We start from the raw sequence: 23002 nt of genomic DNA on the forward strand, positions 1-23002 counted from the left end.
TTATTTTATGTACGCTGAGAGCATATGCACCAAGACAAATTCCTTGTGTGTCCAATCACACTTGGCCAATAAAATTCTATTCTATTCTATTCTATTCTATTCTATTCTATTCTATAAAGATATCTAGTGATGATGATAGAGATTTCTCTATTGGGGATATGCTTTCTACATAGTGGATACCATATTGAGAGCTGCGAATCAAACTGATTTGCAGCAAATGTCTGATAGAGTGTATGATTCAGTATGGATGTGAAAATTAGTGTATCAAAACCACATGCATTAATAACAAAAATGGGTACATAATTTCAAAGTACAGTGGAACCTCAAGATACGAACCTAATTGGTTCCAGGGGGAGGTTCGTAACACGAAAGGTTCGTAAGATGAAACATTGTTTCCCATAGGAAACAATGTAAAGTCAATTAATCCGTGCAACAACAAAAAAAAAAACACGCGAAAAACCACTGCCGCCCGGCTGTCACCTTTTAAAACAGCCCGGGGGCTGTTTTAAAAGGTGACAGCCGGGCAGGGGGGCTTTCCAGCAGCCTCCCGAACCCGGAAGTTCAGCAAAAGTTCGGGGTTCGGGAGGCTCCGGGCCGCATTCGCCTTCCTCCGCCACCACCAGCATCCAGCTCTTTCTCCGCTTCTCCCTTCTCTACAAAATGACAGCCTGGCGGCGGCCTGGAGGCTAGGAAGGGGACGGAATACGGGAGAAGGAGGGAGGCAGCGTCCACGCTTTTCTTTCTTTGGCTAATTGGCCAAAGACGTTCCCAGCCCAGCGGCGCTTTTACATTGATCCCTTTCTCTGGCCACTTAGCTCTTCCTCCAAAAGGAAAGCGTGGAGGCTGTCTCTCTCCTCCCGTATTCCGCCCCCCTCCAAGCCGCATTCGCCTTCCTCTGCCACCACCAGCATCCAGCTCTTCCTCCGCTTCTCGCTTCTCTACAAAATGACAGCCAGGCGGCGGCTTGGAAGCTGGGAGGGGGGCGGAATATGGGAGGAGAGAGGCAGCCTCCATGCTTTTCTTTCGGCGGAGCGAGAAGCAGAGGAGGAGCTGGATGCTGGTGGTGGCGGAGGAAGGCGAATGCGGCTTGGAAGCTGGGAGGGGGGCGGAATATGGGAGGAGAGAGGCAGCCTCCATGCTTTTCTTTCGGCGGAGCGAGAAGCAGAGGAGGAGCTGGATGCTGGTGGTGGCGGAGGAAGGCGAATGCGGCTTGGAAGCTGGGAGGGGGGGCGGAATATGGGAGGAGAGAGGCAGCCTCCATGCTTTTCTTTCGGCGGAGGAGCTAAGTGGCCAAAGACGTTCCGCCCCCCTCCCAGCCTCCAAGCCGCATTCGCCTTCCTCCGCCACCACCAGCATCCAGCTCCTCCTCTGCTTCTCGCTCCGTCGAAAGAAAAGCATGGAGGCTGCCTCTCTCCTCCCATATTCTGCCCCCCTCCCAGCTTCCAAGCTGCATTCGCCTTCCTCCGCTACCACCAGCATCCAGCTCCCAGCCAAGCAGCCAGGGAAGCCGAGCCGGGCGTGGCGGGGAACATCGGCATGGGAGGCAGCTTCTGCCGGACACAGGCAATGGGCGGGACATAGAAGCGGGGAGAATCAGGAGGCTCCTTTGGCAGCTGGGGGCTGCCTGGCTTTGTTGTTTTGGCTGCAGCGGGTGCCAGGCAGCCTCCAGCCGCCAAAGGAACCTCCTGATTCTTCCCGCTTCTCTGTCCCGCTCATTGCCCGTGTCCGGCAGAAGCTGCTGCCCGATTGCTCTTAGCCGGCAGGATGCAAAGTGCTGGGGTGGGGGGGGTGTCCTGACAGCCCCCCACCCCAATGCTTCGCCTCCCGCCGGGCAAGAGCGCTTGGGTGGCAGCTTCTAGATACGGGCGATGGGTGGGACAGAGGGGTGGGGTTAAGCCCACGTGGCTGGGCTCCGCAACAGAGACCCGGCGGGGAGGAGAGCGGAGCTCACAGGGCTGGGCTCCGCAACAGAGACCGTCGGCCAGCTGGTCGGGCCAGTGAGGAAAGGGGCAGAGCCCACATGGCAGGGCTCTGCGGCGGCTGCCTGCTGGGCTGGTAAGAGGGGGAACGGAGCCCACATGGCTGGGCTCCGCAATGGAGACCGCCGGCCTTCCCAGGCTGCTGGGAAGCCGCCCGGCTGTTTGAAAAGGTGACAGCCGGGCTGGGGAGCTTCTCAGCAGCCTCCCGAACCCCAAACCTTTGCCGAACTTCCGGGTTCGGGGTTCGGGAGGCTGCTGGGAAGTCCCCCAGCCCGGCTGTCACCTTTTAAAACAGCCGGGGGGCTTCCCAGCAGCCTCCCGAACGCCGGTTCGTAACTCGAAAAAAGTTCGTAAGAAGAGGCAAAATTTTTCTGAACCCCGGGTTCGTATCACGAGTTGTTCGTAAGACGAGGGGTTCGTATCTTGAGGTACCACTGTATACAAAATAGTGAAAAACAAGAAAAAGTCCATGAATTAAATATAGTAGTTCTTGCCTTACACCAACAATTGGGATTATATCACTTAGTGATGGCAATCCTGGTAGTCCATAGCCTGAGGCTCAGTCAAGGGGAGTGGGGAGAGAGGGCATGGAAACCACAAATGTGGCTAGGTACCAGATTGAGGAAATCAGGCAATAGAGCTTCTGGTGAACCAGCAAAGGCCATGGGAAAATTTGAGGGAGCAAATGGGCAGGTTAGCATAAGTCGCAGGTAAGCAGGGCAACTGCTGTGGGTGCATGGGCACCATGAAGTGCAGGAGACTGGTGGGATGCTATGGATTATGAGATGCCTGGGATATCATACTCTATAGCATGGGTATCAAACTTGTGGTGTCACATTGCCGTCATGTGACATTTTGAGCTGGAGTGGGCATGGTCTGCATTTGATGCATTTGGCCCATGAGCTGCCAGTTTGACACCCTTGCTCTATAGTGGTGGTTCCTTAGGAGAAGAACCATTGGAAGTGACATACAGGAGCAACCTGTGACTTTCACTGTCAGCTTTCCATTGGTTTTATTTGTAGGAAACTGGTAAGGAAATTGTGACCATGTGATCGTGGGACACTGCGACTACTGTGACATCCATTTCAGCAGTCCCAGTTGCCATTATTAAATGAGCACCTCACTTTCAACTTCATGCTAGTTTGTGCCCCAAGTGCCCAGGTCACAATCACATAATTGAGGGGATGCTTCAATGGCCAGAACCCTAAGGACCAGTCATAAATCCCTCTTATTCAGCGCCATGATAAATTTGAACAGTGACTAAAACAGCAGTCATAGCCTGACGCCCACCTGTACAAACATAAAATTATAAACTGCTTCATTGGGCAATCAAGGGATGTTTAGTTTTATAAACAGTTGAACAAAATTGTGCTGCATTGAAGGAAAATTACATTGATTGAAATCACATTGGTTTGAGAAGAGTAACTGTACTTAAAATAAATCAGAATTGCCTGAGTATTTCTATTTCAAGGAAATTACTATCACATTAAGAACATATGGACCAGTAGAAATTAAGTCCTTAAGAATTTTAATAATATAATAATATAACATAATAAATATATAATATAATAATATAATATAATAATATATTTTAATAATATAATATAACATAAATAATGTAACGTAACATAACATAACATAACATTACATTAATTATCACATCACATCACATATTGGAAGAGACCTTGGATGTCTTCTAGTCGATTCCCCTAAGAAATCCTACACCACTTCTGACAAATGGATATCCAACATCTTCTTAAAAACTTTAGTGTTGGAGCATTCAAAACTTCTGGAGGGAAGCTGTTCCACTGATTAATTGTTCTAATTGTCAGGAAATTTCTCCTTAGTTCTAAGTTGCTTCTCTCCTTGATTAGTTTCCACCCATTGCTTCGTGTCCTACCCTCAGGCGCTTTGGAGAATAGCTTCACTCCCTCTTGTTTGTGGCAACTCCTAAATTTTGGAACACTGCTATCATGTCTCCCCAGTCCTTCTTTTCAACTAGACATATGCTGTTCCTGCAACCATTCTTCATATGTTTTAGCCTCCACAGATTAAACTCTTTCCACAGAAGCAAAGTAGCAATATGTTCCTAAGTGAATTCCAAACAAGAGTTGTGAGCCTGAGACAAATATACTTTTAGTGCTGGATTATGTTGTGCCCCTTTAACAAAGTAATTGTATTGTATTATTGGCCACTGATTTGTATACAGTTTGAACCACAAAATTTTGATGTGCCTTGGGTTTGATGAAGCTAAGAAAAACCATTATCTAAGTATTTAAATATTTAAATTTGCTCTGCTGTCTGATAATTTAACATTCAGGAATGCAGCCTGAATGATTTGACAAAAATTAGGTTCTCTGTTTTAGTATAACTGATCTCAAATACTTCCTCAAAACAATAATTAACTATTGGGCATTCAGATGGCAAGTTAATTCAACTAATGTTTGCAACAACAGCAATACACCATCTCCTTAGAGCAGGCCTGTCAAACTGTTGGCCCGGGGGCCGATGCGTCATGTGTAGGTCACACCCACCCCAGCTTCACAAAGGAAAAAAACATTGTGATACAGCATGATCTGGCCTGGGTCATGATTGAGTTTGACACCGTGCCTTAGAATAAACTTTCAATGTTCCTCCTTATTAATTTCTGAGTTACTGAATTACTCATGTTGGCCACGAGAAAGTTCATATACAAATTACATCCCTGCCTTATGTCTGGATAAGATGAATAAGTGTTCGGGATCAGATTTCTTTAGTATGATGGCCTAGTGATTTTTGTCTAGTGATTAAAATACCTGGGCAGAACTAGGAGAACTTGAATTCTATGAAAGCTAGCTGTGTGACCTTGTCACACAGCTGAACTCCTCACAGAGTTGCAGTTGTGAACTAAATAAGAGGAGGAAAGTGTGTGGGGTAAGTTTGCTGTCCTGAGTTATTTGTAAAAACAATATGGGTGGAATATAAAACAAACAAACATAGCATATTTTTTGGAGTATAAAACTCCTTCCCCTAAAAGAGGGTGAAAATATGAGTCTTAGATACTGAATGTAGCCCACACACCAAAAATGGAGTGGGCAGAGACGACAATTAGCTATGGCATTCCTTGCAGCTTGAAACAGCTGATGGTCGGGAGGCCAATCCAACTGATAATTAGCTGCTTGTGCTAATCAGGCTGTGCTAAAGCTGAAAGTGAAACTGAGTTTGTAATTGTGTTTATTTCTCAATTAAAAATCATACTTCGGATAGAACATACCTATCAGCAGTAGAAATATTGTCTAGATAAACTAAATGCCTCCATACTAACCTACCCAGGCTTCATGCTCTGAAAGATGCCAATGCAATGCAAACTAAATGCCACTTTCCTTAAGTGAGATCTAAAGACGAATTAATTTATTCCTTAAACATTTGCAAGAAATGCAGCTCATACTTTAACTCTCTCCTTGTGCACTTTTTTGCTAGCATAACATACGGTGGCTCCTATGGAAAATACAGTTAATGTCAAATAACTGCTGTCACAAAATACTAAGCCATAAGCTTGGTTAGTAATTATAAATTCCCATTTTAACACGACCCAGCCATTTTCAGAATAGTACATTCTGCTGGATTTTCTTTCCCAGCTGTTTTATCAGCTCAGACCAATGTCCTTTCTCAGAAATATACCTCTAAACTGTGTTGTCCATGGATTTAGCCGTGTGACTCCCATTAACATCAATAAGAGTCACACAGTTAAATCTACGCACAGCACTTTGAACATTTACTCCACAGCATACATCCCAGGGCACTGAAAGGATTAAAGTATTATACCGCAAATTCCCCCTTCAAGATACCAGAAAATAAACAAAACTGCTTTGTTCTAAAAGGCTTTAAGTTTCTTGGAGTCTAGACTAAGGGGAAGAAAAGATTACAAAGTAGACTAAAACAAGACAAATATCAGATCAACACATTGTATAACAATTTGTGGCTTTACAGTGGTCGATTATAATCAGGATTCTCTATCTACCCTAAGGAATAGCTTAATTGATTTTAATTGACCACTGAACACCACAACAAGTTTTTAGTGACTTGAGATTTTATACTCCTATTCTAAATAGAGGCATTTTCTTTTTAGCTTGTAAAATACTCACAAGTCCTGCATAATGTGTAGGACTTTCATAAACTGCTTAAAACCCACCTCTGCCGTCAGGCATGGGGGAATTGAGACATTTATTTATTTCTTTATTTATTTATTGGATTTGTATGCCGCCCCTCTCCAGAGACTCGGGGCGGCTAACAGCGACAATAAAGCAGTGTACAATAGTAATTTGGTATTGATGATTAAAAATCAATTAATATAAAAACCAAACATACATACATACATACCATGCATAGAATTGTAAAGGCCTAGGGGGAAAGAGGATCTCAATTCCCCCATGCCTGGCGGCAGAGGTGGGTTTTAAGTTGTTTACGAAAGGCAAGGAGGGTGGGGGCAGTTCTAATCTCTGGGGGGAGTTGGTTCCAGAGGGCTGGGGCCGCCACAGAGAAGGCTCTTCCCCTGGGTCCCGCCAGGCGACATTGCTTAGTTGACAGGACCCGGAGAAGATCCACTCTGTGGGGCCTAACTGGTCGCTGGGATTCATGCAGCAGAAGGCGGTCCCTGAGGTAATCTGGTCCGGTGCCATGAAGGGCTTTATAGGTCATAACCAACACTTTGAATTGTGACCGGAAACTGATTGGCAACCGATGCAGACTGCGGAGTGTTGGTGTAACATGGGCATATTTGGGAAAGCCCATGATTGCTCTCGCAGCTGCATTCTGCACGATCTGAAGTTTCCGAACATTTTTCAAAGGTAGCCCCATGTAGAGAGCGTTACAGTAGTCAAGCCTCGAGGTGATGAGGGCATGAGTGACTGTGAGCAGTGACTCCCGGTCCAAGTAGGGTCGCAACTGGTGCACAAGGCGAACCTGGGCAAACGTCCCCCTCGCCACAGCTGAAAGATGTTTCTCTAATGTCAGCTGTGGATCGAGGAGGACGCCCAAGTTGCGAACCTTCTCTGAGGGGGCCAGTGATTCTCCCCACCACGGTAATGGATGGACAGATGGAGTTGTCCTTGGGAGGTAAGATCCACAGCCACTCCGTCTTGTCTGGGTTGAGTTTGAGCTTGTTGACACTCATCCAGGCCCTAACATCCTCCAGGCACTGGCCCATCACTTCCACTTTATTTCCAATGGGATAAATAAATTCGCTACTCCAAGCTGCAGGAAAGGTGGGGGCTGCTGCAATCCCGGCAGCTTTGGGGGGCTCTTTTCCTCATTGCTTCCTTTTATTACCTGTAAGCAGCTTCAAAAACTTTCTCCTTCCCTGTGGCTGCAACAGCGGCGGCTTCCCTTCCAGTAGCAAGAGCGCCGGGAAGTCACGTAATGAAGGGAAGCTGCTGGAGCGGCAGCAACTGCTGAGATGGCTCCGGCGGCTTCCCTTCATCACGTGACGTTCCCGGCGCTGTTGCTACTGGAAGGGAAGCCGCCGCTGTTGCAGCCACAGGGAAGGAGAAAGTTTTTGAAGCTGCTTACAGGTAATAAGAGGAAGCAATGAGAAAAGGAGCCCCCAGAAGCTGCCAAGATTGCAGCAGCCCCCACCCTTCCTGCAGCTTGGAGCTCTTAGAGAGCTCCTCAGCCCCCTGAAGCTGCCGGGATTACATTTCGGATAATGAACAAAATTTTTGTTCAGATACCGAAGCAAGTTTTTGCCGAAAATTTTGTTCGTTATCCGAAATGTACGAGAAAGGAAGCGTTCGAGTACCGAGGTACCACTGTATATGTTCCTGCTGATTTTTAAAAATTTCTTACATTTATTTATTTGTGGAAAATTTAATAAAGTAAATGAGAGAAAAGATTACATTCTCAGCAAAGTAGGTAAATTTACCATTTTTTAAATCTGAGGCTGCAGATGAAGTTAACGGAAAATCCTGTAAAGAGTACTACCAATGTATGAGGGTTTTTTTAAAAAAATTACTGAACTGATTTCAAAATGTGAAACATATTCTATGTGAACACAGAACACATGAGCATCCTAGTTTTATCAGGATAAATTGTTTCCTACATTTTGATATTCCTCATCAGATCCCCTGCCTTGAACACTATTATAAAAGGATTGTGGCTATTTTAGTAAAAAAAAGTCATCAATTGAGGGTGGGGAGGGGAAAAAAAGGGAAATAAATAAGAACAAATTTGGGTTTTCCAAATATTCTACTCATTTATTTTTTTTCCTTTCTCTGTGATACCACTTACACTCACTCCCAGTAATGGGCAGCCAAATTTTTTACTGCCACACTGTGGGCGTGGCTTATTTTGTGGGTGTGGCTTAATGGTCATGTGATTGGGTAGGAGTGGCTTGCCAGCCATGTGACCAGGTGGGAGTGGCTTGAACGATCATAATCGTTCAAGTGAACTGTTAAGTCCTTGACTTACAACCTTACCAGTGCCACTCACTGGGGTGACAATTTGCTTTGTGTTTCCCATGCTCTCCTTCCTGGATCACCCCCCCTCCGGCCTCAGGCTGGATAGCTAGATGAACAAGTGCTGCCAGAAGCATAAATGTTGCCAGCGCCGCTTCCACCCACGCCTTCTGCTTGCACGTGGCCACGTGAGGCTGGAGGGGAGCTGGGCAGGAGAGAGGGAAACTTGTCCGAAGCCAGTAGGAAGGAAAGAGGAAAAAAGCAAGGAGCACAGACACAACAGCAGCAGCAGCAGCAGGGGGAAAAAAAGAGAGCTGAGCCAAGATCAGTAATCCATGAAGTGACAGCCGCCGATCAGCTGGAGCTGCACACACATCTTCATTTCCGCTGGTGGAACTGTGTTCCACCCCATACTGCCTGCTGCCCACCTCTGCTCACTCCCCCACCCACTCCAAATTTGGAAACCATAATGGAGAAGAATCAAAATAAAAAGAGCTAGAAGGATAATCATTGAAAAGCAATCAGGGAGAAATCATTAAGGGATGCACAGGATTGGACTCCTCCACAATGATGAATTCTAACTACCTCCTACATTAAGACTAAATATAGAAATAGAATAGCGTGGTTTCCATTACCTGATCATTAGAAAAATGCAACTCTGAATGGTTAATAAGAACCCAAGAAAATCAAGATGCAGTAAGATTTGCTCACTCACAAGTAGGAGTCTTACAAATATGACAATCAGTACAAAAGGAAATTGAGATTGAAGAAAAGGGGATAAAAATTCAATTACTCCATCTGCATCTGATGATGTTATCTAGTTTGGTAATGAAATGTCTGCAAGAAAGAACCAATCTCAGAGAGCACTAAGAATCCCACAGTTCAACCTGAACTACACATATTCTGTTAGATAAGTAATTTATTCTTCTCTGGAAGGATCACCCTACAGCAACTTTAGAAAGAAACCAGCTGTTAATAACAATGGGTATCTAAAAGTCATTAAATATATTACCTGTGGTTTTTGTCTTCGAATTGGAGGAAGAATTGACATTGTTTGTAAACTAAGGGACTCAGCATCAGTTGGCCATGAAATATCCATAACACTTTTCTCAATCTTCTTTTTGTGCCTCAAAGGTTTAGCTTTCTTTAACTGCATTTCCCATGGATCAGGTGATTTTCGATAGGGTGAATTATATATGCCAGCAATCTAAAACAAAGAATTATTTTGTTTATGTTTATTCAAATTATATCAATGAAATCAATTTTAAATAATATTTTTAAAAAGGTTTACTCTTGAATCGAAAAAGGACAAAAATATAATGTTATGCATATAATTGACTTTTTACATCAACTACAATTCATTTTTTGTACTACTTTTTTCATAGTTTTCAAAAGAATTTCTGCAGGAAACCATTTCCATTGGACTTAAGCCACAAAATTTAAAGCCATAGTGTAGTAAAAATATAAAAAATATATGTCATTGTTACCTTACATGAGTTATATATTTAATCCTTGGCTTATGACCATAATGAGTCCTGGAATTTCCATCATAACCAATTTATGATTTTTTTTTGCAGTTGTTGAACAACTCCACAATATTTAAGTGAACATGACAGTATTTTTTGCTACTAAGTCATTAATTTTGCTTTCTTAGCCAGCTCCATTAATTTCATAATCCATTCTTCTGCTGTAGGAGTTTGCATATCTAAGTCTTGCTGCTGTTATCATATAAATCACATGTTTCTTCTCAATCTTTGTATCCACCATTTCTATCCATTTGTTAAGCAAACATTACAGACAATAAGCAAATCATTATATTCCTATGGGTGATTTCCCCCCCCCCCTGGAACCTAGCTAAAAAAGCATGAAAGGAACATGAGAGGAGGGCTGTCATAACTATGAATGGTTGCTAAGTGACCAGTCAAGGATTACCTGTAGTCCCTCAGAGTAGATCACTGGAAGATGTCTGAAAGGAAGTCAAATTATTTGTCCATCTAGGCTAGTTGTTCTGACCCAGCTGCCCAAACACGACAAAACCTCTGAAGTTAACTTGAGGATTGATTGATTGATTGATTGATTGATTGATTCCAATACACAATGAGGGTTTTAGTGGGTATATATCTATATACACATAGTAAAATACATGATGAAGGTTATAGAGGAGATACTCATAGTAAAATATATCTCTGAAAGAAGAGAAGAGAAGATATCGTAATAGAACATATCAATGAAAGAACAGAAGAAGAGATATAGGAATAAAAAGGTATAGAAGATATAGGAGAGCAATAGGACAGGGGACAGAAGGCACTCTAGTGCACTTGTCCTCGCCCGTTACTGACCTCTTAGGAATCTGGATAGGTCAACCATAGATAATCTAAAGGTAAATTGTTGGGGGTTTAGGGATGACACTATGGAGTCCGGTAATGAGTTCCACGCTTTGACAACTCGGTTACTGAAATCATATTTTTTGGAGCAGTTAATATTAAGTTTAAATCTGTTGTGTGCTCTTGTGCTGTTGTGGTTGAAGCTGAAGTAGATTCTTTTATTAGGAGCTCCGGCAGCCCCAGCAAAGTTTCTCTCTCACCACAGGCTAACAGGTTTGTCTTTCCAGAAGATGAATGGTGGGTTCCTACTGATGCAGTGCACCACTCCGATAGTGGGTGCCTATTGCACAATTTTGGTGCAACGGCTCTAGTACTGTCTTTGCCGGTCCATGCATGCCGCCATCTTTTTTCTAACTTTCAGTTATTTTTTGGCTCACTGAGCATGTGCAGAAGGAAATTGTCTCTCTGCGCATGCGCAGAAGCAAAATCGTGCTATGGGAGCATGCACGCACGATCATAGCAAGCGTGCATGCACACATGAAATGTCACAATGCGTATGCAGCACGCCAGTAGGAAGGTAAGAGGAACCTGCCCCTGATCTATTCATCTCCACCCCTTGCCTTTAAAGCCCAGAGCTAAGGTTGGCCTTCACTAGCAGTGGTGGCTCTTCCTTTCCAAAGATCGACCCACAGATTTCCACTGTTCTCCTCTCCTCTGCCTTCTGCATATTCACACATCAGCAGGTCCTCCTCTTCCTCATCACCCACCTCCAGACTGGGGAGGGGGGCTGTTGACTCTCTCTGTTTGAGGGCTGATAGATGGCCAGACTCAACCTCTCTCTCTCTCTCTCTCCCTCTCTGCCAACTCCACTCCCTTGGAACTCTCAGGTTGCCTTGATGCTGACTTTGACTCCCATGCCTTATCCTCTGATTTGGCTGCTGGAGGGGTCAACAGCCAACAGGCCACAACACTAGTACTGTATTATTTCTTAAGAAAGCTTTATGTTCCAAAACAGATTCCCTTCCTCATTATTTCTGCACTCTATTCTTTATGATAGATAGGGTGCGATAGAGAGGCTGGAGGAGAAACCAACACGAATTCCTAGCTCCATACCTATTGTATGATAGCATAAATATTAAGTTCCATTTAAACTGCTGTTATCACTTCTTCTTACAGGAACTAAAGAAGGCACTGGTAAATGTGACAAGGTACCAATATTTTTAACTAGCGAAAATAGCTGAGAGTTTCTGCACACAAAACAGGTGTCATATCACATTGTTACATCTCTTCTGTGATTCAAGAAGACTGGTAGTGTAGGGTGAAGCATTTCTTCAGACAAGTTTGTTTCTATTGCTGATTTTGGCACATATGAATGCCTGAAAAGCTTCCAATTAATTGTCAGGTTTCTAAAAAGAAACATTGAGGCTACCCCATGTATATCTGCTTTTCAACCTTGGATTGTAAAGGTCAGCAAGACTAGTCACAATATTTTTAAATCTATTTAAGGAGATAAGGAAGGTCTAAATGAGATCTTGTAGACCACAAGTATCAAATCCACCATGTTATGTTGCCGTCACGTGGCATATCATGATGTTTCTTTCCCTTTGTGGAGCTGGGGTGAGCATGGCCTGAGCATGACACACCTGGCCCAGTTTGACACCTGTGATGTCAGGGGTAGGCTACTAGCCAGAACGCCTAATCGGACTCCCCTCTGCAGTTCTGGAGGTCGCCTGAGTTTCAGCAGAGTTATTCCGCTGCACCTGTGCAGGTAAAGAAATTGTGCACGGAGAAGCAGGTCCGCCCATGTTTCGGCAAGGTTTATTACTTCCGCGCATGCGCAGAAGCAAAAAACCTTGTTGGAACATGGGCGCACCTGGGTTCTACATGAACAATTTCACTACCTGCATGGGCACAACAGCATAACTCTGCTAAAACTCACAGGACCTCCAGAGCCATGGAGATGAGCCTGATTAGGCGTTCCAGCTAATAGCCCACCACTGCGTGTTGTAGACTGCCATTTTGTTAAAATTGATAGTCTGATTTCATTAGCTTAATTACTGCATGCTCTACTTCAAATCTTTGCTAAAATAACAGTAATAAATTTTGAATAATACTGTAAATTACTGTGAATTAATTCATTTTTAATTATTTTTTTTTTTTTAAACTAACGGATAACTGGGGTGAGTGCAATAATATATATGGGATAAATGATTGGTATGAGTGGGATGGATGGGATGAGTGGAGTTATGACATGGATGAGATGATTGGAAATAGTATGAATGATATATTTGGCCCACCTGACATTGGAAGGGCAGGAGGAGGGGGGGCATCGATCTCTGGGGTGGCGGAGGGTCGGAATATCCCGGTGTTGCTGGGGAGAGGCAGATATGGCGGGAGCTGCGGAGTTAGCCGTTCAAGGAGAACAAGAGATCGTTGTTTAATAACAATTCCTTGTTCTGGCTCCATGAGCTCAACCCTGGATACTGGTGATGAGTGTAACTCTGGCCCTGGGCTCAAGCTGTTGCTACTCAATGCCAGATCGGTAGTAAATAAAGCTCTCCTCATCCGGGATTTGATCCTGGATGAGGAGGCCGACCTGGCTTGTGTGACCGAAACCTGGCTGGGCCCGGAGGGAGGAGTTCCTCTCTCTGAAATCTGCCCAGCCGGGTTTCGGATATGGCATCAGCCTCGACCCCAGGGAAGGGGGGGAGGAGTGGCTATTATAGCCAGAGAGAGCCTGTGCCTGCGTAGACTCACTGCTCCAGAGATTGCGGGTTGCGAGTCCCTCCTGGTGAAGTTGGACCTAGGGGTTCAGGTGGGCTTGTTACTCACGTACCTGCCTCCCAGCTGCGTGTCAACAGCCCTGCCTGTGCTGCTGGAGGAGGTGGCCGGGCTGGCGGTGAGATTCCCTAGGCTTATGGTCTTGGGGGACCTCAACCTGCCATCGCTCGGCGGATCCTCTGGGCTGGCACAGGAGTTCATGGCCACCATGTCAGCCATGGACCTGACTCAAGTAGTGCAGGGTCCAACTCATAAGGGAGGGCATGCACCTGACATGGTATTCCTCTCTGAGCAACTGAGTAATGGTCTGAGATTAAGGGGCTTAGAAGTATTGCCTTTGTCATGGTCAGACCATTTTCTACTGTGGCTTGACTTCCTGGCTCCAATCCTCCCTCGCAGGGAGGCGGAACCGATTAAGTTGTTCCGCCCCAGGCGCCTGATGGATCCAGAAGGCTTTCAGAAGGCGCTTGGGGATCTTCCAGATGCACTCGTCCACAATTCGGCAGAGTCTCTGGCTGAGGCCTGGAACAAGGCTGCAGCGGAGGCCCTTGACCGAATTGCACCGCTGCGACCTCTCCGCGGCACTAGACCCCGTAGAGCTCCATGGTTCAACGAGGAGCTCCGGGAGTTGAAACGCCAGAAGAGACGTCTAGAGAAGCGATGGAGGAAGAGTAAGTCCGAATCCGATCGAACACTTGTAAGAGCTCATATTATGACTTACAAAGTGGCACTCAAGGCAGCAAGATGCGCGTATCATGCCACCTTGATTGCATCAGCGGAATCCCACCCGGCCGCTCTGTTTAGGGTAACCCACTCCCTTCTTAACCAGGGGGGAGTTAGGGAGCCCTTGCAGAGTAGTGCCGAGGATTTTAACACGTTTTTCGCTGATAAAATTGCTCGGATTCGAGCGGATCTCGACTCCAATTGTAAAACAGAGTCAACTGACAACGAGTCAGTCGAGGTGACTGGGGCTAAACGTCTTTGTCCATCTGTCTGGGAGAAGTTTGACTTAGTGAAACCTAAGGAAGTGGACAAGGCCATTGGAGCTGTGTGTTCCGCCACCTGTCTACTGGATCCATGTCCCTCTTGGTTGGTTTCGGTCAGTCGAGAGGTGACACAGAGCTGGGTCCGGGAGATTGTCAACGCCTCCTTGGGGAGTGGGTCCTTTCCGGCTCCTTATAAGGAGGCACTTGTGCGCCCCCTCCTCAAGAAGCCTTCCCTGGACCCAGCCATACTCAATAACTACCGTCCAGTCTCCAACCTTCCCTTTATGGGGAAGGTTGTTGAGAAAGTGGTGGCACTTCAGCTCCAGCAGTCCTTGGAAGAAGCCGATTATCTAGGTCCTCAACAGTCTGGATTCAGGCCCGGCTACAGCACGGAAACTGCTTTGGTCGCGTTGATGGATGATCTCTGGCGGGCCCAGTACAGGGGCTTGTCCTCTGTCCTGGTGCTTCTTGACCTCTCAGCGGCTTTCGATACCATCGACCATGGTATCCTTCTGCACTGACTAGAGGGGTTGGGAGTGGGAGGCACTGTTCTTCAGTGGTTCTCCTCATACCTTTCTGGTCGGTCGCAGTCGGTGTTAGTAGGGGATCAGAGGTCGACCTCTAGGTCTCTCCCTTGTGGGGTGCCTCAGGGGTCGGTCCTCTCCCCCCTGCTATTTAATATCTACATGAAACCGCTAGGTGAGATCATCCAAGGGCATGGGGTGAGGTATCATCAATACGCCGATGATACCCAGTTATACATCTCCACCCCATGTCCAGTCAACGAAGCAGTGGAAGTGATGGGCCGGTGCCTGGAGGATGTTAGGGCCTGGATGAGTGTCAACAAGCTCAAACTCAACCCAGACAAGACGGAGTGGCTGTGGATCTTACCTCCCAAGGACAACTCCATCTGTCCGTCCATTACCCTGGGGGGAGAATCACTGGCCCCCTCAGAGAAGGTTCGCAACTTGGGCGTCCTCCTCGATCCACAGCTGACATTAGAGAAACATCTTTCAGCTGTGGCGAGGGGGACGTTTGCCCAGGTTCGCCTGGTGCACCAGTTGCGACCCTACTTGGACCGGGAGTCACTGCTCACGGTCACTCATGCCCTCATCACCTCGAGGCTTGACTACTGTAATGCTCTCTACATGGGGCTACCTTTGAAAAATGTTCGGAAACTTCAGATCGTGCAGAATGCAGCTGCGAGAGCAATCATGGGCTTTCCCAAATATGCCCATGTTACACCAACACTCCGCAATCTGCATTGGTTGCCGATCAGTTTCCGGTCACAATTCAAAGTGTTGGTTATGACCTATAAAGCCCTTCATGGCACCGGACCAGATTACCTCAGGGACCGCCTTCTGCTGCACGAATCCCAGCGACCAGTTAGGTCCCACAGAGTGGATCTTCTCCGGGTCCCGTCAACTAAGCAATGTCGCCTGGCGGGACCCAGGGGAAGAGCCTTCTCTGTGGCGGCCCCGGCCCTCTGGAACCAACTCCCCCCAGAGATTAGAACTGCCCCCACCCTCCTTGCCTTTCGTAAACAACTTAAAACCCACCTCTGCCGCCAGGCATGGGGGAATTGAGATCCTCTTTCCCCCTAGGCCTTTACAATTCTATGCATGGTATGTATGTATGTATGTTTGGTTTTTATATTAATTGATTTTTAATCATCAATACCAAATTACTATTGTACACTGTATTATTGTCGCTGTTAGCCGCCCCGAGTCTCTGGAGAGGGGCGGCATACAAATCCAATAAATAAATAAATAAATAAATAAATAAATAAATAAATAAATAAATAAATAAATAAATAAATAAATAAATAAATAAATAATAAATAAATAAATAAATAAATAAATAAATAAATAAATACAATCCACAGCATCTTATACAGGATACTTATTTTACTCATGTAATTTAAGATAAAGAACTCAATAATTCTTATATCTGTCTTCAAAGAGTATGTGTTCCTTGTGTCTGTCATTTATTGGCTTACACACTTTTTAGGTGTAAAAAATAGAATTCCATACTGCATTATAAAAAAACATATAAAATAATTTATATAGAACTATGATGACTTGGTTAACCTTTTCATAACAATCCATACTGATTAATTTGTCCTTTTACAGTTACCAAAACTGAATTTATGTTTTGGTGAAATTATTCACAATGACACTGAACAATCTCTTTTTGGTTTACTTATCCATTGGTCACATCCCATCTTTGTTAGCTAAATCACAGTTTGATTCGTTTGGCTTTGGCTAAGTGTAAAGCCATCAAGCTGGCTTATTCAACAAGCCAGCATTTTCTATGGTTTAATATGTAAATCAATATATATGAAGATTACGTAGGAAAGAGGACTGACTCTTAATAGCTCTCTTTATCTACAAAACCATTTTGTTTCCATTCCTTTTCTTTCTAATTAAAATTATAGATTTTTCTACCCCTACCCCCATCCCCACTGCAATAAAATCCCAAGTAACGTGGAAAGAACATGACACATTTTTTTCTGTATCCATGTCTTTCCAAGCATTTCTCACAAGAGCGCCTGTCAAACCTTGGTTTCTAGACATCATTTTTAGGAATAATTTCCTGAAGTGACAAACACTATAGGGAAATCTCGCTAACGGTTAAAAAACCTGCAACTGAGTTATTTGCAGTACTGTCATGCTAACTTCCAACTCAATAAGACCAAAGAAATCTCTGGGGAAGACTCTGCTAATAGCTTCTCACTGACCTCCTTGAAGCAGTCTTCTGCTGAATAGTGCACAGTGGTGAATATGGCAAATGAGGTGTGAAAGCTCTGTGGTATTCCCTTCTCACTTAAAAAAAACCACCCTGTATGATTCTGACTCACTAAAAAAAGAAAAATGGAGCTACACAAACTATTTCTAGTTTTCTGTCTTAGAATTCTCTCTTCACCCATGCATGATCCATCAGCATTATTAATTTTACCAGATCCAAAGCTTATGAGCAAATGTATCATTTGTTATGCAGCCATCCTTAGCATTACATTAATATTTTGAATCATTTTAATGTTTCATTTTGCTTTCTTCGTATAATTTTAATCTTGGTAATGAGGATGGCAAGCAAATAAAAAAGAAAGGATTTGCTGGAAAGAATCAGGTTAAATTGATATCATTTGTAATATTTTCAGTCCTATGGGGTTTTTTTCCCAAACTGAGCAGATAATTTGTAAAGATCCATGTTCCCAATTTCCCTTTGATGATGATAATAAGGAGTTATGATATTTGCTTTGATACACTGGGATTACGAACATCACTTAAAAACAGAATACTGTATTAGGAAATAATATGTTTGTTGGCTGATGGTTGCCCAATATACAGAAATATACTAGAGGCAGAGTTACCAGTTTGCCAATGTTCTGCCAATTGGCCAGAGTCTAGAGATCTTTTGAGTATGCAATCAATTGATTCAGGGACAAAAATATGTAACATACATAAAAGCTTTAGCTACTGCAAATTCTAACAGGTGCTTAACAGCAGCTTTAAAATACATTTTTAAAAAGCATTCATAGAAATATTTGTTCCTCAAAACATATGAGTTAACTAAATGCTTGTTGAACATCAAAGTACCCAACTCAGGCTGAACAGATCATGCTTGTGTTATATGTGGAAGGAACTAAGCATTTTAAATACTTTATTTTTATATAGACCTAATCTTTTGTAATTAGTCTAGGGCAGTAGGACATTAACCCACAGGGTTTAACTATGTTGTAGCTTGTCTGACTATGGTTTGCTTATCTAAACTTATCCAAGACAAGCTTTTTGTTTATTTTCCAGCTCAATTTTTTCCCAATGGAATGTTGTAATAGTTTGCCTATCATTTATTTGCCCTTAACCATGAACTATTATGTGTGAACCTAAAAACTTATTGTTAGTTTGTTTCTTTGTGCAAGGTAAAGTCACCTATCAGAAAACAAAAACAGTAAGAAGCAAAAACAGATAGCAAAATGAAACTATTCTACAGACTAATCTGCTCTTACAGGTATTTTCATTTCCATCTTAGTTTGTTTGACAAGAGCCTATTCCCACCTTCCTAAGCCTCGCAAATCATAAAGCCTAGCTTCTCTTCTCCTATTAGAGGAAAGGGAGATTTAAAGGGATCACAACAGTTATAATAGCATCTCAGCTTGAAGACATGTACAAAACACCACTTCACTCCCTATGGGATACCTTGACTTTTTCATCCCCAGAATTGGAGATAATACCTTGCAAAGTGGAGAGTTTTTATTTCTTTGGGGAAAAATATCTTCTGAAAGTTATTGTCTTGTGGTTGTTTTTTTTTTTTTAAAATCACTCCAAATCATAACTACAAGATCCAACAGTGACTGCAGATAGCTATTTCTAGTTGAGATGTCCTTCTCCTACATAGACGAAACATTATAGTCTTTAGGATCACAAAATTTACATATTGTATACATTATATGTATACGCTAAACATATAGTATCTATCTTCCTCAACTGTTTTTCTTATGATTTAACCTCCAGATCTATTATCATCTTTATTGCTCTTTTTTATACATTTGCACAGCATCTTTTTTGTATCATAGTGATCATAACTATACATAATATTTCAAGTGTGGCCACACATTTTATACTGCACTTTATACTGAGTGCATTATAAAGCAGCATTATCACTTGTTGTGATCTTTATTTATTTATTCGATTTTTATGCCGCCCTTCTCCCTAGACGCGGCTTACAACATGTTAGCAATAGCACTTTTTAACAGAGCCAGAATATTGTTCCCCACAATCCAGGTCCTCATTTTACCCACCTCGGAAGGATGGAAGGCTGAGTCAACCTTGAGCCGGTGATGAGATTTGAACCGCTGACCTACAGATCTACAGTCAGCTTCAGTGGCCTGCAGTAGAGCAATCTTGATGTTGTCCCCCTGCTCATGCAGCCCAGGACTGCTTTATTTTTTTTGGCAACTGCAACACATTTCTGTCTCATATTTAAGCAGTGGTTCACAAAGGTATCTAGATATTTCTCACAGTTAATACTGTCAGATCAGGTACCAAACGTGGGTTCCATGTAGATCATTTCCAGGAGAATGACCTGCTGCGCCAGAGGGATGGCGTCATAGAGGAGCTGATCGGAAGGCAGAAGAAAGCTACGGGCCACTGGAGACTTGCTGGCTGAGCCTTGCCAAGGACCTCCACCAAGGCATGAATGAAGGTGAGCAAGCGAGGGAGAGTGGGTGATATGAGGGCAGAGGCTCAAGAGCAAGGCCAGACCCATTCCCCGACCCAGCAAAGGTGAATGGTGAAGGGGTGGAGGCTCGGGGCAAGGCCCAAGCTAGGGAATGGCACATTACCCTACCTCTCCAAGGTGAACGGCGAGCAGGTGGCATGCTTACCTTTGGTAAGCAGAGTGGGCAAGGTGAGGTGCAGAGGCGAGGCAATTATCTTGGTCATGTGGCAAAGGCAACATATATAGGGTGGCCAGGTGAGATGGGACTGATGGGCAAGGTGACGAGCAGCAAGCGGGCAAGTGGGGCAAGCAGCAACCAGGTAGGCAGGGGTGGGGCCAACCAGAAGTGTATTTGCCATTTCTGCGACCCAGTCCATATTTCTGCTACTGATTCACTTGAACCGGTCCAAACCAGCTGAATACCACCTCTGGTGCTCAAAGATTCTTTTTTAGATTCTATACTTTATACATTGTGCCTACTCAACATTATTTATAACAAGATAGCATTACTTCAGAATTTGGAAGGGGAAAGTTATCTTTGTTATTCTAATTATCCCAGAAGAAGATAGGAGTTGATTACTAGAAGTCAAGTTTCACAGATAAATTAGGACAAAAACAGCCTCTAATACATGGATAACTCTACTTCAATGCATTGTGTTGCTCCTTCCATTACTATAGGGTCCAAAAATTACATCTGAGGAAAAGATCAAATTGACTTCCTATGAGGACTGAACAGTGATTCAGATTCAAATGCAACATGTTTCAGAATGCTCCGAATGATGCACACAACACCTGTCTGCAACTCCTTAACCAAATATGTGCTTTCATGAGATCACACTGCAATTGTAGAAGGAAATCCCATAATCCTGAGGGGGGGGGTATAAATGCTTTAATGAGCTTCTTACTTCATAGTTATACTTCTTACATTCTTCGCAACATTCCAGAATGTTTACACATAATGATTACTTGTATGGAGCAGATTTATACTGTGTAGATAGCTAAATACTTGATGAAGGCTATGCTTAAAATTAAATGATATGGGGAAAGGTAAACTCTAATATAGGTTGAATACCATCCAGAAACATGTTTTCATGTCCATATAGAATAGCATAAAGCAACAAGACAGCTTCTTTCACCAATAACAAACAATATCTAAATAGTGCATTACCATCTCCTTTTAGCAAGGAGGAATACCATTTGCGAGAAGTCAGACAAAGATTGCTGAAGAGGCAAAAGGAAAGGAAGTATCTCACTTTTGTTGGGTAGCAGAAATACTCATCACAAGTGGCCAGTTTATCGTTTTTGCTGCAAATAATTTTCTTGAGTTTGAAAAGGTATGAAGTGCTTCATAATTTAGTGTAGATATTTTGAAGTGTCGTCAAGTAAGATTTGACTTCTATTGACTGCTAAGGTATACCTACATGCCTGTATATCAATGATAGTGAACCTCTGGCACGTGTGCCACAGGTGGCATGAGGAGTCATATCTGCCAGCACACGAGCTGTTGCCCTAGCTCAGCTCCAGTGTGCATGCACATGCTGGCCAGCTGATTTTTGCAGAGGCTCTGGGAGAGCGCTTTCAGCCTCAGGGTGGGGGAGGCAGTTTTCATCCTCCCCAGGCTCCAGGGAAGCTCTGGCACCTGGGAAGGGTGAAAAACTGGCCTACTGGACCAACCAGAAGTCTGGAAAGCTGACATGCTCAGTCTTAACTGCTAAACCATTGTGTCTCTCCAACTGTAAGGAAATTTAAAATATTACTGTTCTAAAGATAACAGCACAACAAACAGTTTATATTTCACAAGATTCTCCTTTGGATTTAAGTCAATTAGGACTTGAACCACAACCAAGCAATACAATCCTGTAAATAACTACTGTCTATATCAGGGGAGGGAAATTAATTTTGCCATAGGGCCGCATGAGAAATTGGGATGGTTTTAGAGGGCCGGACTAATATAATTAACTCAGTTCTCTCCAATACTGTATATTATTGGGTAGAACTGAGTTAATTATATTATAATTATAAATTATAATTATATATTATATTATTATATTATATTATATTATATATATAATTATATATTATATCTTGAACACCTGGTTCTTATCTAGAAAAGTTGGACCGACCTTCGCGGGCTGGTCACAGATAGCGGGCGGGCCGCATCTGGCCCTCGGGCCGCATCTTGCCCAGGTCTGGTCTATATGTTAGTAACAACCAATGTACCTGAGACTTATGACAAAATTTAATGCCATCAAATCAGACCCAACTCCTAGAGACTATATGGATAAAAACCTTCTATCACAGCAATCCACATTTTTTCAGGTATATTTCATTGATTCTCCATTTACATCTCATGTTTAAAGTAGTAACCTTTGTCTTTTTAATCATTGCTTTAAAGGAACAATATATTTTTCTTGCAATCCATGGTTCTATTATTGATTTTTTTCAAAACCCTTAATTCAAATTCAAATGTTTTTGTTTTCACTGTTATTCCAATATACAGGTTCATAGCCCTTCACTACCACTGAGAAAACCATGGCTTTAACTATTCTGATCCTTGTTGTCATAGAAATATCCTTCACCCTTATCTAAATTTGCCGCTGCCTTTCTCCCTTGGATTAATCTCCTCTTTACTTCTCTAGCATGCTGTCTATCTTTATCTATTATTGAGTCTCAGAAAACAAAACAATATACCACCTTCACTTCTTCATTGTCAAATGCAAATTCCCTAAGCAGGCTAGTTAACATTCCCTTAGTTTTCTTATTAAATATTAACCCACATTTTTCACTATCTATTTTTGCTTTCCTAAGAACAGTTCCTGAGCTCTTCCTTTCACCATGTAAGTGAAAATCTAGTCTTCTAAATCTTTGCTTTCGGTTAACATATTGTGATCAGCATATTTTTAATTCTTAATGTTTGCACTCCAATTCTGAGTCCACTTGTCATCACTTAACATTTTACTATGCTTATATTCTTTGTAGAGTTAAATAAATAGGGTAACATTAATATTTATCTCATTGTCTTTCCTATTCTGCATCCTCCTGTTTCTCCAGATTCAATCTTTACATTATCTTCTTTTTTTATTGTAATAGTAAGTGGTGTTCAACTATGTTTTGAATTAAACAAAACAAAACCTCTGCATAATATGGATCATATTGAAGAATTGAAGGTAAAAAGCTACCAAAGCCTTTATGGCAATGATTGAAAAAAATGTGCATGCAAGACATTTTTATAATTTGTTTTACTTAATATATATTCACAGTATGAGAAAATAGAAAACCAG

At 43.2% G+C, this 23002-nt stretch overlaps 1 protein-coding gene across 3 annotated transcripts in view; it reads right to left on the reverse strand.

The window, feature by feature from the left end:
* Positions 1-23002, reverse strand: part of SPATA17 (spermatogenesis associated 17) — a 108489-nt gene that overhangs the window by 38486 nt on the left and 47001 nt on the right. For all 3 annotated transcript variants that reach the window (XM_070734403.1, XM_070734404.1, XM_070734405.1), the window contains one exon: positions 9423-9617. In XM_070734403.1, the coding sequence (XP_070590504.1) occupies positions 9423-9617 (195 nt within the window). The remainder of the gene's footprint in view (positions 1-9422; positions 9618-23002) is intronic.

This window comes from Erythrolamprus reginae, chromosome 1 (assembly GCF_031021105.1).
Source record: "Erythrolamprus reginae isolate rEryReg1 chromosome 1, rEryReg1.hap1, whole genome shotgun sequence".
Classification (NCBI taxonomy): Eukaryota; Metazoa; Chordata; class Lepidosauria; order Squamata; family Dipsadidae; genus Erythrolamprus; species Erythrolamprus reginae.